The sequence below is a fragment of the Pteropus medius genome, unplaced genomic scaffold (assembly GCF_902729225.1).
Source record: "Pteropus medius unplaced genomic scaffold, Ma_sr-lr_union100, whole genome shotgun sequence".
In the NCBI taxonomy this organism is placed as follows: domain Eukaryota; kingdom Metazoa; phylum Chordata; class Mammalia; order Chiroptera; family Pteropodidae; genus Pteropus; species Pteropus medius.
This window is the reverse complement of record NW_024352780.1, coordinates 428,711-442,763: the sequence shown is the minus strand read 5'-3', so window position 1 is coordinate 442,763 and position 14,053 is coordinate 428,711. Positions and strand designations below refer to the sequence as shown.

The 14,053-nt window shown below is 53.6% G+C and overlaps 1 protein-coding gene and 1 long non-coding RNA gene across 3 annotated transcripts; one reads left to right on the top strand and one right to left on the bottom strand.

Moving 5' to 3' along the window:
* Positions 1-661: 661 nt before the first annotated feature.
* Positions 662-4,253, bottom strand: LOC120589569 (peptidyl-prolyl cis-trans isomerase A). Its single transcript, XM_039847091.1, has 5 exons — positions 4,100-4,253; positions 2,118-2,148; positions 1,785-1,873; positions 1,420-1,592; positions 662-994 (listed from the first exon to the last, which is right to left on the bottom strand). Exons 1-5 carry the CDS (start codon positions 4,166-4,168, stop codon positions 862-864), a joined length of 495 nt encoding a protein of 164 aa, XP_039703025.1. The 5' UTR covers positions 4,169-4,253; the 3' UTR covers positions 662-861.
* Positions 4,254-4,496: 243 nt separating this feature from the next.
* Positions 4,497-5,553, top strand: LOC120589570 (uncharacterized). 2 transcript variants are annotated; one of them, XR_005649533.1, is made up of 3 exons: positions 4,497-4,530; positions 4,825-5,066; positions 5,145-5,553. It is a non-coding gene; the product is annotated as an uncharacterized LOC120589570 (long non-coding RNA). The 2 variants fall into 2 exon arrangements; XR_005649532.1 differs by lacking the exon at positions 4,497-4,530 and having other exon boundaries at positions 4,549-5,066.
* Positions 5,554-14,053: the final 8,500 nt, after the last annotated feature.

The following is a 14,053-nucleotide window of genomic DNA, read 5'->3' as shown; positions in this document are numbered from 1 at the left end:
AACTAGACCTTGCAGTTCAGACTGGTCAGTTTTGCCTGAGGACTGCAAAGTCTCAGTGATAAGGGGCAAGTGCCTGCACAACCCTGACACTGGAGAGGCGCCTTAACCAGAGGAAATAACTGGGCTCTAGAACTGGAGTTTCGGTGGTTGAGGCAGAGATGGCCAGGTGATCTCAGCAAACTGCACAGCACCACGCACCTGGCCTCTTGCCATCAGACTTAATTTTGTCAACTTTCTGGACGATTAAGCATCCTTATAAACCTCTAATTTATCTACACTGCCAACAGCTCCAGTGATTCCAGGACCATGGCCCAAGGGCCCTTCCGCTTCCATCAGGGTGTACCATTAGACTATACTCAAATTAATCTTTGCTAAAACAAGCCATGGTTTTCAACTTGTTATAACATTAATTTTAATAGATACCTCTGAACATGCCAAGTGGGACTTTCTTCAAGGAGCACTGGCCCAACCTGGTCCCCGTTTCACCTTCGGTATTCCACTCAGATTACCTTGAAGATACTCAGTGACATTTAATTCTTGGGTCAGGGAAGCAAAACACAGTACTCTGTGGAATTAAGCAAACATAGCACGTGGCTTAGAACCTGCTGCTGCTTAAAATGAAGCCTACATCAACACCCTAACCCAAACAAGGACAGACAACTGTTGTTTAACTTTTATTTCATAATCATAAACTTAACTCTGCAACCCAGCTAGACGTGGAGGTACAAGGAAAACCCGGAACCCAAAGAACCGCAGCGAGAGCCGATTATAATAGGGTGTTCCGAGCAGGCGGGATGAGGGGTGCTCTCGCAAGCTACAGAAGGAATGGTCTGGTGGTTAAGATAAAACAAGTCAAATTTATTAGAGTTGTCCACAGTCAGCAATGGTGATCTTCTTGCTGGTCTTGCCATTCCTGGACCCAAAACGCTCCATGGCCTCCACAATATTCATGCCCTCTTTCACCTTGCCGAAGACCACATGCTTGCCATCCAACCTGCGAACAAGAACAGTCACTATAACCAGTGAGCAAAGACAAACAAGCAATTGCATTACGATGAGAAACTGCCACACTAATCAGCACCAAGAGAACATCAGAAGAGTGGCTTATCCAGCCTTCATTAAATAGTGGAAACATTTTATCCTTTTACCTCAAAGAAAAAGGCAATGCCATAAATCACCACCACCACAGGTGGAAAATCAAATTTAGAATGGACCCTCAAAAAAGGATCAATCGATCCTTGAACTAGCCAGTTAAGTTCACTATTTCATTACTATAAATGGTACCATGCATTCTACAGCTAACTACCTGAATTTTTAGGTACACACACCGTTCTACGACTGAGACACAAACAGCAAAGAGAGGTTAAAGCAAATAATTAACATTCCTTAGTTGCCTCTGCTGCTGGGTTCTGCCCTTACCATTCAGTCTTGGCAGTGCAGATGAAAAACTGGGAACCGTTTGTATTGGGTCCAGCATTTGCCATGGACAAGATGCCAGGACCTGTATGCTTCAGGATGAAATTCTCATCATCAAATTTCTCCCCATAGATGGACTTGCCACCTGTGCCATTATGGCGTGTGAAGTCACCACCCTGTGAATGTGGAAGAGAGAAACCTATCACTTTCGGCAACATATTCAGAAAACCAAGTCTGTAAGGTTCAAACTGCAAACTCAACTTTAAACTGACTAGAAGGCCCAAATAGAACGGCTCATACACACACATCCTGAATAGTACTGGCTCAATCCCAGATTAAACCACAACTCGAATCAGTACATTTCATACCTGGCACATAAATCCTGGAATAATTCTGTGAAAGCAGGAACCTTTATAACCAAATCCTTTCTCCCCAGTACTCAGAGCACGAAAGTTTTCTATTAAAAAAAAGGGAGGGAGGGGGAAGATGAAATGGGTAAAAGGGATCAAATATGATAGCTGAAGGAAACTAAACTTTGGGTGGTAAACACACAATATACAGATATCAAATTATAATGTATACCTGAAAATTATATAATTGTATTAACCAATGTTACCCCAATAAACAATTAAAAAATACATATACACAGCACACACAGAAGTAAAATTGGACTACCTTTTTCAAACTTACAAGGAACTAACCTGCTGTCTTTGGAACTTTGTCTGCAAACAGCTGTAAGAGAAAAATGGCAGTTAATTATCGCCTACTTACTATTTCATTGCTAAGTACCCATGTCTTTAGGGGCTTCTGAATCAAATTCATTTTCTAACTAGAAGAGAATGCTTCTTCAATAACAACTTTGAATCCCAGATAAGAACTGCTCCAGATAGCTTTAACGTCCTGTGGGGATTGAGTTAAGCAACATGAGACCCAAAGACATGCCAAAAATCCAAAACTTGTAATAACTTCAATGGTGTGAGGCTTCTAAACTGACTTAGAATTTTTAAGTGTTATCACACCTACTTCTAAACAAACATATGACTTCTCAAATGTACATCACCTCCCCCAACTTTGGCTGGAACTGAACAAGTTTCAGTAATAGCCAGTACTCCTGCCACATGATTGGGGTAAAGTGCTGAAATTTTAGTCACTGTAATGAAAATGCTACTACCTCCAATCTGCTAACATAGCTTTAGCGGATTAGATGAGCAGTCACTTCTTGGTTTCCAGGTCCCTTACCTAGTAGTGGGGTAAAAAATGAAAAAGTTGGTTTCTAGTGCATCTGCTGTGGACCTTCCCTGCATGTGTCAAACGTTTTGGCTAGAGATCTGAATACCGCTAAAAACATTGACAAGCCCTTCAACGGACAGCTTGTTTAAATGCATCTTATTAACTACTTCAGAAATCTATGACTATCTGTGCACATCCCTGGAAATTTCCATTACGAAGATATTACTATTTAGCGTCTAGGTGTTTGTGGCTAAAAAACACGGGTCTTTCTAAGCATAACTTCTCAAAGCCCTGAACCCCTTTATTTAAGTTACTACGATTTCCCTTTCAGACGTTTACTGAAGTGAAAAGCCGTTCCTGGCAGTCCCACCACCATTCTCAAGGGATACGCAGAAGCACTTTCTCCTGTTTCCATTTAGCCCTCTGGCTAACCTGACACAAGTCACAAAGCCGCAGTAGGCTGAGGCCAAGTTTCCGCGCGGGCCTTCGACAATTACGAGATGACTACAGATAACGGCAGGTGTAGATTCTTCAGAGTGGACCGTTTCTCTCAAGGGGGCGGAGGTGCCTCCTCCGAGCCGGGCAGTGGGGACAGGGAAAGCAAAAGCCCACCGGCCTCGCGATCCGCACGAGGGGAAACCTATCCCGACACCGAATCCTGAGCCCCAACCGTGCACGAGCTTTTAAGAGGTCCAACAGGAATGAACTCTCGCGCTCCGCCTGCCCCGCCGCCCCGGGCGGAAGCGCGTCGACTCTGCGCGCCCGAGCGCTCTGCCGACCCGCAGTCAGCGGCCCGGCACCATCGCAACCGACGAAGGAGGCCCGGCCCGCAGGGCCCGCGGGCCGCCAGGGCGGCCTCGCCCGAGCGGCGCGGGGGCGCCGGGCGCCTCCCACGGGCGTCGTCACCGCGGCGGGGCGGGCCGCGGCGCCAGCACGCTTCCGCTCGGGGTGGGGGTGCGGGTGGTGGGGGCAGGGCGGGGAGGGGCGCGCCGGCGGCCCCGGCATCGCCGCGCTCTCCCGCCCGCGGACGCCGAGTCACGGCCGCCCGCGCCCTCGCGAGTCCTGAGTGGTCCGGGAGCCGCGTTCACGCCGCCGGCCGGCGCGGGAACGACGCCCTCGGGCGGCCGCCGCTCAGGGCGAGGCTCCCGAGCGCTCAGGGCGGCGCCCGCGCCTGCCGTCCGTTCGGGGCGTTGCCGACCTGCAGCGACCGCCGTCCGCGCGGCGGCCCACCGCCCGCGGCCCGAGCACGTGCGCGGCCGGAAGGGCGCGGCCGCCCCTCCCCCGCCCGCCTTTGTCTGCCCGCCGCCCCCGGCCTCCCAGTCGGCTCCCCTCGCGTCGGGAAATGGCGCCGGGCGGTCTTCAGGACGGCGCCCGCCCTGGCCCTCGGCCACCGCCCCTCCCCGGCTCCTGCCCGCCCGCGCCCACCCGGCGCGCCGCTGCCTGCCCGTCCGACCTCGAAGGAGACGCGACCCAAAGGCTCGCCGTCGACGGCGATGTCGAAGAACACGGTTGGGTTGACCATGGCTGAGGACGAATGGCTCTAGAGCGGCGGCGTCTGCAAGGCAGCACGAGCCCCGCCGCCCGCCTTCTTATAGCCGGCCCGGGCCCCGCCCACGGCCAGTCGCGCGCCGCCGCCCCGACCAATCGTGATTGCGCGCCGGCCGGAGTGATGGTTCGGCGGGCCTGTGAACGGGGACGGCGCCAGCGGGGCGGGGCTGCGGGCGCGCGTGCGCGCTGGCGGACGCAGGCAGGTTCCCGCCCGCGGGCTCCGTCGCGGCATTGCGGCGTGGGGTCGAGTCCGGGGGCGGGAGGACCGGGCTGCAGGATTGGAGATGGGGGTGGGGGTGGGGCCGGAGCCGGGGCCGGGGATGGCCCGCGTGGCAGGTGGGTGCCCAAGGAGAGCGCGGGGAGCGGGAGGCCGCCCCGCGGCCAGGGCGTCTCCCCATTGCGCTGAGGGGGCAACTGAGGCGAACGCGCGCCTCAAGGTCGCGCCGCCCGCCAAGGTCGCTCGGGATTCCGGGCCGGACCGCGCCGTTCCGAGGCCGGGTGGCCTTGGGCATCACCATCTTCTCAAACTGCAGATGAGGCGCAGCCGCCTGCGTCTGAGAGGTTACGAAATGCTTCCAAAATGCCCTACTTTCCGAAAATATCTTGCAGCTCTGCCTGTGTTTTCTGCAGGAGGAAGGCATCACGGCAAGAGCCCGGCGTCTCTACCTGTAGACACCGCAGATTCTGCCCTCGTAATCATAAAATCTCTGCGTTCCCATTTCGGCGGCAGAGTTGTGCTCTGGACTCGGGGTGAAACACAGAATTTCAGTTTAAAGTGAATTCCCCCAGGCAAAGACGTTAATAATGCTTTTATTGCTAATACTGAATGCACTTCTGTGACCCTAGTGTTTTGTTCAGAAGACCTCAAAAAGGTAAAAATTTATTCATCGTCTTCTGCCCCTTAGCTGCAGAATGTTATGGAATATCTCAAACTCAGTTTCTTCACCTAGGAACCCAGGATAGGGTTTGAGACGCAAATGAGAAACATGAAGTCCGGTGCCGGCGTGGGCAGCCTACCTGTGCTGGGAATGTCGGGTGGTTCTGTTCTCACAGCCACCCGTTATCCCCACTCACTGATGTGAATGTTACATGGCTCGCTCAGAGCAACCCTCTTGGGAGAGTTAGCGAAGGAGAACTGGAGCCTGCTTCCTTTTCTTTCTCATTCCACATCACCTGGTGCTTTGTGACCTTGAGGAAGCTACTTGCCCTCATCTGGCACTGAAAAAAATGAGCAGAGGCCCTCAGGCCTAACTTCAGCTTCCCTCCCTTCCACTCTGAGCCTGAGTACAATGAGGCCCCCCTCCAAGAAAGAAATTAATGAATTCAGGAAAGCCTAATAAAAGCATCCTTTATGACTTCTCTCGCACTGTCTTAAGTCCTGTGTTTTCACCATCGAATTGTCTCAGTGGTGTCCGAGGTCCATATGCTCAAGAAACAAGTGTGTGTGCTTTGTTAAGGGGGAGCGGTGTTGCAGCAGACCCTTTTATTGGCATTATGTGTCGAACTGGACTTCCTGAGTGAAACAGCAGGCACAGAACCTCCAGAACACGGGGCTGCCTGTGCCTCGTTTGGATGATTCAGACGGAAAGCAAATCCAAGGGAATCCAACCGCCCTGACCTGGCTCGCAGGAAGTATTCCGTCTCAGCAAGCAGGACTCGTTACTCTGTTCGTGTAGCGTATTACACACAAATGATCATCTCAAAATGTCTGAGCGTGAGAGACCGAGAAACCGTAACTGCAAAAATCAAATTACTCCGCTTTGTAACAACACTCCTTTGGAAGACTGCAACTTGTCCCTTCAGGGCCTGGCTTGGTGCTTCCTTCTGCTCTCATGGGGCAGAAGCTGCCCCTGCTGGGGCTACCAATTAATGTCACCACCCACAAACCCAGGGCTTTTTCCAGGCAGCATCTTCCCCTCCATGAGGCACGGTCACCACCTCCTGTGTCAGAGTTGCACAGTTGATCTTCCTCTGTTCCTTACACACCTGCTGTGGTAAACCTCATCTAGTCCCGTGTCTCAGAATCTCAGGCGACTTTCAAAAAGCTCCCTCCCCAGGCCTCAGTTTGTCCCCACTGCTACAGTGCGTGCTTGGCCTTTCGCAGGCAGCTGCCTCGTACCTGGGCACTGCACCCTGGTTTGCCCTGGTATTTCTGGAGCGGTCACTCTCAAAAGCCTCTGACTTTGAAATGCACCCCCACCCCAAGGCTCCTGGGCTCCCATGGCGTGGACCATAAGCAGCCCCCCCGCACCGTCCTGCCCTGGCTGGCTTGCTCTCCAGTCTCAGTGGGACGTTTCTCCTACCACAGTGAGTTCCTCCTCGCTGCATCCTGCCCTGTGTTTCCAGCAGCTTCTCTCCTGTGTAGCGCCCCCTGCTCCAAGAGCAACGCTCACCCCGCGACCCGGAGCGAGGCCTGCCTTAGTGCTCCCAGAGTCAGGGGTGCAGCATCAAACGCAGTAGTCGTGTGTGGAGTGAAGGCAGAAACCAGGCCAGTGACCCCAAAATGTGGCCCCGGAGCCTGTCTCCCCCGGGGTTGAAATTCGCACACACTGCCCAGCCCGTGGGGCTCCCTGGCTCAGCAGGCCCCCCTGTGTCCTGACAGTCAGCCCAGGAAAACGTTGAGGTGATGAGGCAGCGTCACTGCAGCCCCCCACGTGCTGCGTCCCGCCGGCTCGCACCCTGGCTTCATTCCCTGATTGTCAGCTCTCATCCCCGCTGTCAGGGCCCCTAGCTAGAGACCTGGCCCCAGTGTTCTTTCGCCCCCTCACTTCAGCACCTCTTCCCCCTCTGCTCCTCTGGCCTCCGGGGCTCCCCACCCACCAGCCCCCCGCGGCCACCCGCCCTTCGCCCCTGACTGGCTCTTGAGAAGCTTCCGCGCCGCCTGTCCGGACTGCGCACTCTCCACCGCAGTCAGACTTCGCCCTCACCCCCAAGCCCCAGGGACCTCTGATGCATGGCCCTGGGCATTTTTGTTTGTTTTGTTTTGGCCCCTGGCATTTGACCCCACTGGCAACGCGGTTCTGGGCTCTAAGCTGCAGTCACCAGCGCAGCTCGTAGGGGAACCCCCACAGCGGTGGCTCAGATGGGGATCGCTTTACACAGGAAAAATGCAGGGCAGAGAACAGCTCAAAGCCGCTCAGAGGGAGGGTCTCCTGAGCCGAGTCAGAAGTCGGACAGGCCGGGTGTGCTTCACCAGGGAGGGCACGGTGACAGGGCAGGGACTGCAGACCCAGCCCCGGGCCAGCGGGACTCCGCGCAGGCGCAGAGGCGGCCAAAGACTCCTGTCCGCAGCCAGGCGCTCGGGCCACTGCTGCTTGGTCAGATATTGAAACGCACAGCAGCTTTTCCCGTCTTTGATTTCTGTATGCGTTTTTTCTTTTAAGAGGTTTATTGAGATATTGTTTCCATATCGCGAAATTCAGTGGTTTTAAGTGTGATTCTCAGTAAACTCAAATATCACCACAAGGAGACTTTGGAACTTCCCCTCACCCCGAAGAGAACCTCATGCCCATTCTTAGTAACTCCCTGTTCCTGCCCAATCACTACTTTTAAAATTGTGTAGTTAAACATCGATTTAGACTTGTGGCTTCCAATTGAAATATTACAAAGTTTATATTTTAATATTTAGGAGAACTTTAGGTTCACTGTATTGAAGAGTTTATCAGAATTATTCAATGCTCAGGGAGGTTCTCTTTGTTAATTTAGACAATTAAGTGTACTTTAAATGGAAAACAAATGTATCGCATTTATAAACAGCAGTTTAAACCTTTGAAGATGTGTTGAGAGAGTTCAAATCTGCTATCCTGGTAGCGAGACTGATACAATGTCTAAGCTAAAGAACTAGGTGTTAAAATGGCAGCATTAATACATTAAATAGAGGCTGTTAAAATATAACAAAATAACTCCTGAGCAGTCTCTACATAGAAAAGCCACACGTGGCCCTGCGGACTTTAACCTTCCGTCCTCAGGCTAGTCAGTTCCTGATGTGCTGCCACTTGCTCTCTCCTCACTCTCTCAAGTTCATGTTCAGGTTCCTCTGGCTCTGGAAGGACTAGGGACGAGAGAGAGAAGTAAGGGGGCAGAGGGAGCAGTGTGACAACGGCATAGTCCCTGCTCCCACAGCTTTCGCAAGAGCCCCGCTCCGGCTTCCACCCCAGGCCACAAGATCCAGGAAGATAGATGTTTGATCTGGGCCCCACGCCACCCAGTGTCGGGCTCTGTCAGTGCAGAGGAAGGCAAGAGGCATGCTTTGGGTCAAGACACACCGACCTGGCGACCCAGCAGAAAGGGACAGTTGGGAATGGAGCAGGTGATCAGGCCCTAGGGCAGCTTCAGGGGCAGGACTCATACCTGGGAGCCAATCTGGGACAGCTCGGCCCCAACCTCAGCAGGTGGATCCAAAGGCCACTGCAATGGGGGCATGGGCGGGGCTGGGAAAGGTGGAGTCTGACTCTGTGGGCTTCGTCGCCCACCCAGACTCATAAGGTGGGGAATTCCCCCAACACAGGAAGGCCACAGGAGCCAAAGAAGAGAATGAGGCCCAGGCCACTTCAGAATCCTAGACAGCACTAGGTGCCATTGTCAAGGTCACTGTTCAACTCACAACAGTCCTTTGATGCAGACACTCTTATTATCCCTGTTTTCCACAAGAGGACATGACATCACTCAGAAAGGTTCAGTAACTTCCTCAAGGTCACACAGCTGCTGCAGGTGGAGCCAGAGGTGCCCATCTTGCCTGGCTCTGGGTCCTGTCTACTTGTCCTGAATGTTTTAAAAATCGTAGTAAAATATATATAACATAAAGTTTACCATTTTCAGCATGGAGTGTCCCATTCAATGTCATTAAGCACGGTCACACTGTCGTGCAGCCGTCACCACCATCCATTTGCAGAACTTTCTCTTCTCTGCAGACTGAACCTCCGTCTCTGTTAAATAACAACTCTCCCAGCCCCGGCCCCCACTGACTCCTCCATCCCTATGACTCTGACTCCTCTGGGACCTCAAGTGGGCACACGTGGAGACATCGCCGATTCAGGTCCAGACCACCGCAATAAAGCGAGCGTCACAAGAAAGCGAGTCACGGGAGCATTTGGATTTCCCAGTGCAGCTTGGCTAATTGTCTGGCTCAGGAGGCCCAGCCTTCAGCCTGTCTCGGCCTTCGACCCGCCTTCCCCACTCAGCTCTCTCAGGCCCAGCTTTTGGGTTAAAGTGAGAGACGTGTGACTCTTCCTTTCATGTGAGGCCATTGTAGGGTTATTAACTGGCTTAATTTCAATATAGTTGTGTCTCAGGGAACAGGGAGGCCCGAGGAAAAGGAGAGGTGGGTGGCAACGGCCAGCCAGTGGAGCACTCGTGACACCCTCATTTATCGGTTAGGTTGGCCGTCTTCTGTGGGTGTGTTTTGTGGCCCTCTAAACAGTTACAGTAGTGACATCAGAGATCAGTGATCACAGATTGCCGTGACACATGTAATATTAATAAGGTTGGAAATATTGCCAGAATTACCAACATGTGACAGAGACACAAAGTGGAAAAATGGCACCGATGGACTTCCTCCATGCGGGGTGGTCACAAACCTTCGGTTTGTAAAAAATGCAGTGAAATGACACACAGTAAAGGAGATATGCTTGTAAGTGGGCTCACACCGTGTTTGTCCCTTTGTGACTGACTTATTTCACTCAGTTTAACGTCTTCAAGGCCCATCCACGTTGTGGCAGGTGTCAGAATTTCACTCCACTGCGTGCTCAGACCACAGTTCATCCAGTCCTCTGTCCATGGGCACTGGGGTTGCTCCCGCCTCTTGGCGACTGTGAACCATGCTGCTGTGAAGTGGGGGCCCACATACCCGTTCAAGGCCGTGCTCGACCCCCTTCACGCACACCCAGAAGGGGAATTGCTGGGTCAACAGTAATTCCATGTGTAATCTTCCGAGGACCCACCATACCGTCTTCCACGGCGGCCGCACCATTTTACGTTCTCAGCACCTGTGCACAACGGTTGCAGTTTCTCGCATCGTCGCCAGCACGGGTTGTTTCTGCTTGTTTGTTTTTATCTCACTGTGGTTTTGACTAGCATTCCCCGAATGATTAATGACGCTAAATATCTTTTCGTGTGCTTTTGGTCATTTGTAAATCTCTGGAGAAACGTTTAAGTCTTTTACCCATTTTTAAAGTTGAGTTGTTTAGATTTTGTTGTTGAGTTTTAGGAATTCTTTACATATTATGGATGTTCGTCCCTTATTGGATATGTGATGTGCAAACATGTTCTCCCGTTCTGGGGGTTGCTTTGCATCTCTGTTGCTAGTATCCTGCTGTTTTTGCAAGTCTGGGTGGAGTCGTTGGCTGGACCTCACGTCCGGCTCCATAACCTGCTGTGAGTGTGGGTCCCACCATCGAGGGGAGGCCAACATTTCCCATGAAGCCCAGTTCCCTAAGCCCTGGGTGACCATCTTGGCCTCTTTCTCGGATACTGGCAAAGACAGTGATTCAGAAATAGCTGCATCACGCACAGGGCCCAGAACAAAATAAAATATGGGGTCCCTTGTTCAAAAGCTTCCCACTTGTGTAGGCAGTTTTGTTGGCTTTTAAGTTAATAGCAATACTTAAGAATTGTATCGGGTATTTACAAATAACACGTAAGATGCTAACTCTTAATAGACTTTTAATAGATTGATTTTTTTAGAGTAGTTTTAAGTTCACAGTAAAATGAGGGGAAGGTACAGAGAGTTTCCACATATCCTTACCCCCCACAGCCTCCCCCATTATCGGCACCCCCACCAGATGGTACACTTGTCACGATTGGTGACTCTCATTGACACATCATAGTCACCCAGAGTCCACGGTCAGGCTCACTCCTGGTGGTGCGGGTTCTGTGGGTTTGGACAGATGCGTTGTGTCACGTGTCCACCATGACAGTATCACACAGTGGTTTCACTGGCCTGAAGTCCCCTGTGCTCCACTTGTCCCTCCCTCCCGCCTCCCAGTCCCCTGACAGCCACCGCCCTTTCACTGTCCACAGTTGTCCCTTCCCCAGAACGTCACGTGGCCGGAAGCACACAGTGCACAGCCCCCTCAGATGGGCTCCCCTCACTCGGCCGTGTGCATCTGAGGTTCCCCGCGGCTGTTTGTGGCCGGACAGTCGTCTCTTTGTGGGTGACGGATGCTCCACTGTCTGGGTGGACCGCGGCTGTCCCACCCGTCCAGACGTCTCGGTCACTCCAGGTTTTGACAGTGATGAATGAGGCTGTTGCCGCCCCTGTGCCGGTTCTGTGTGGACATGTTTCAGTTCTTTTGGGAAAACTCCAAGGAGCGTGGTTGCTGGGTCACGTGGTAAGACGATATTTGTTTTTGTGACAAACCAGCAAACTGTCTGCAGTGTCCTTGCGATCCACTCCCTACCAGCAGCGAGAGTCCTGTTGCTGGGTGTTGATTGGATTTTGATTTTTGCTTTGAGAGTGTGTTTACTACACAAAAGTAGAATTTCCTGCCCAGCTGCCAGGTCGCAAGGAGTTCAGGCAGACTGCAACGACACTTGTCAGGTAACAGCCAGCTCCCGGGGCTCCTGCCGGAGGGCTGGGAGGCCTGAAGGGCTGCCAGTGGCTCCGAGGAGGAAACCAGAAGAGCAGGTTGGCTGAGGGGCTGGAAGCTGCGGCGCCAGGTGGCTTCGGTCGGGCGGTGCACCCGTGAGAGGAGTCGACCCGTGCGACGACCCTGCAGGCACCGGGCGGCCCCTCTTCCGCTTGCCCACCGCCCTCCACCACGTGGCCCAGCCCTGGTCGCCAGGTCTGCAGGAGCGAAGGCGGAGAGAAGGCTCAGCCCCCCTCCCAGCAGGCCCACCCCATGACCCCCAATGTCCCACTACTGGAGGGCGCCACGCAGGCCTGCAGGAGAGCAGGAGAGAAAGTCCGCTCACGGGCTGGCCAGGTGTCCAGCTAAAGAGCAGGGTTGCTGTCCCTGAGGCGGGGCGTGCGAGGTGTGTGGGAGGCGCCTGGCAGTCTTTGCTGCACTGTGCCTGGGGGTTCTCCAGGGTGGACACTAGGCTATGACCAGGGCCACTAGGTCTCACTCTGCCACCAGTCATCGAAGATGGCGACACTTTATCAAACCAGCAAATGCTCATGGGACACCTGCTGGACGTCCTACAGTGGTGCACGAGCCCGGCTAGGTGCCTAGCGGGGGGCGGGGGTGGGGGCGGGGTTCCCTCCTGTGTCAGTCTCTTAGAGGAATGTCAGCAGTGAAATAAACCAGGACACAGAAGAAGCCAGTCCCTGCCCCCACAGAGCCCAGGGTCCCATGGGAGAAACAGTGAAAAACTAGGGACCTCCTTTGAGCCAGGATGCTCATTCAAGTGACAGCGCCCCTTTGTAGTGACAGGACAAACAGCGCCAGGAAGCAAGTGGATGACCCCAGGAGGGGATGTCCAGGTAAATGTGGGACATTCCATGAAGCGACTCACCTGAACCACTCAAATAAATCACGGTGGGGAAAAAGCACGCCTGTTCTGGATTAAAAGAGACTCCAGAAGCACCGCAACCAGACACGAAGCGTGAACCTTGACTGAATCCGGATCGACAAAGGTTAAGAAGGGCGTTTTACGACAGCGGGGACATTTGCGTAGTGAATGCTGCCGCGGCGTCACTGTTCTCGTGCTGAGGTGCAAGCACGGAGAGCGTCCCTGTTTCCCACGGTGTGACTGAAGGTCGCACAGAGGAGGGGTCTGTAGCCAGGCGGGGGGAGTGAGTGCACGCACACGGACGGCGGGCGGCACCCGACAGCCGTGAACTGCAGCGCTGCAGGGGGGTTTGCTGTGCTATTTCTTCAACTTTTGAAAGGCTGAACTTTCTAAAATAAAAGTTGGGAAGTCACTACTGTCTGTCATCAATTAGCTATGATGGGGATGGAGAGGGCGGCTCCCAGGTGAGCAGTGGCTGCAGCAGGCCACCTGACTTATTCTGGAAGCAGAGGGCTTCCTGGAGAGAAGCAGGTTAGGCAAAGCTGGAACTGATAGGCCCAGAACCCCGCACTGTCCGGACAGGGGCTGGGGCTGGGACAGGTGGGGTGGCCTGTTGGAGCCGGCGACCGGGCCAGGCTGGCCTTGGGCTGGGCGAGGGATGTCGACTGTACCCAAGGGGCCACCCACATCCCTTCTGATAAGTGTTTCCTCTCTTGGGAGGCTCTCCAGACCCAGCTCTAGTCTTGGGGGACCCTGGCCAAGCCAACCAGAGCCCATCCGGGGACCAGATGGCGAGGGAACAGTTGGCGTCTTTCTTTGGTGAATCAGTGAGGGAGGCTGGGCTCAGGTCTCCGTCCTGCAGAAGATGCTGGCCCAGATCATGAAGCTCTGAGAGACGGAGGAAGGGTCAGGCTGGCTCCAGCTGTCCCCAAGGCGCCTGGTGGCCTTTCCTTCTCAAGCTGGTTCTGAATGGGCCATTGTCACCTGCAGCCTGAGTCATGGCTGACATGATGTGCTGAGGGGTTGAGCAGAGGAGAGCCCCGGCCAGCAAAGGGTTGGGTGTCAACTCACCTCCCGGGTCATGACCGAAAATAAATAAATACCGACTTACAAGTAAATGAAAACGAAAGCAGAGGCTTTAAGTTGGACCAGTTAGCCGAAGGGTGCAGACTTGTGGTTCACTATGTCAGGTTCAAGATCAGGGGAAATTAGCCTCTGGTGACGGAGGCCAGGATAGTGGTGGCTGCGGGGACAGGAGAAGAGTGATGGAAAGGTGTCCTCAGTGGGACAACCATTCCCAGGAGTATGACCTCCTGGGACTCGCCGTGCTGTGTGTAGGCTTAAAAATGGATCAGGCAAGTGGCCAGTGGCTTCAACACAAAAGGCAAATTGAGAAAAGAAAAAAGGC

Bases quoted from the DNA above. Each gene is read 5' to 3' on its own strand.
- LOC120589569 (XM_039847091.1), bottom strand. From the start codon at position 4,168: ATGGTCAACCCAACCGTGTTCTTCGACATCGCCGTCGACGGCGAGCCT. The intron at 1,593-1,784 runs GTATGAAATGTA...CCACATTCACAG, and splicing joins TTCCAGGATTTATGTGCCAG to GGTGGTGACTTCACACGCCA. The intron at 995-1,419 runs GTAAGGGCAGAA...TCTTGTTCGCAG, and splicing joins TGCACTGCCAAGACTGAATG to GTTGGATGGCAAGCATGTGG.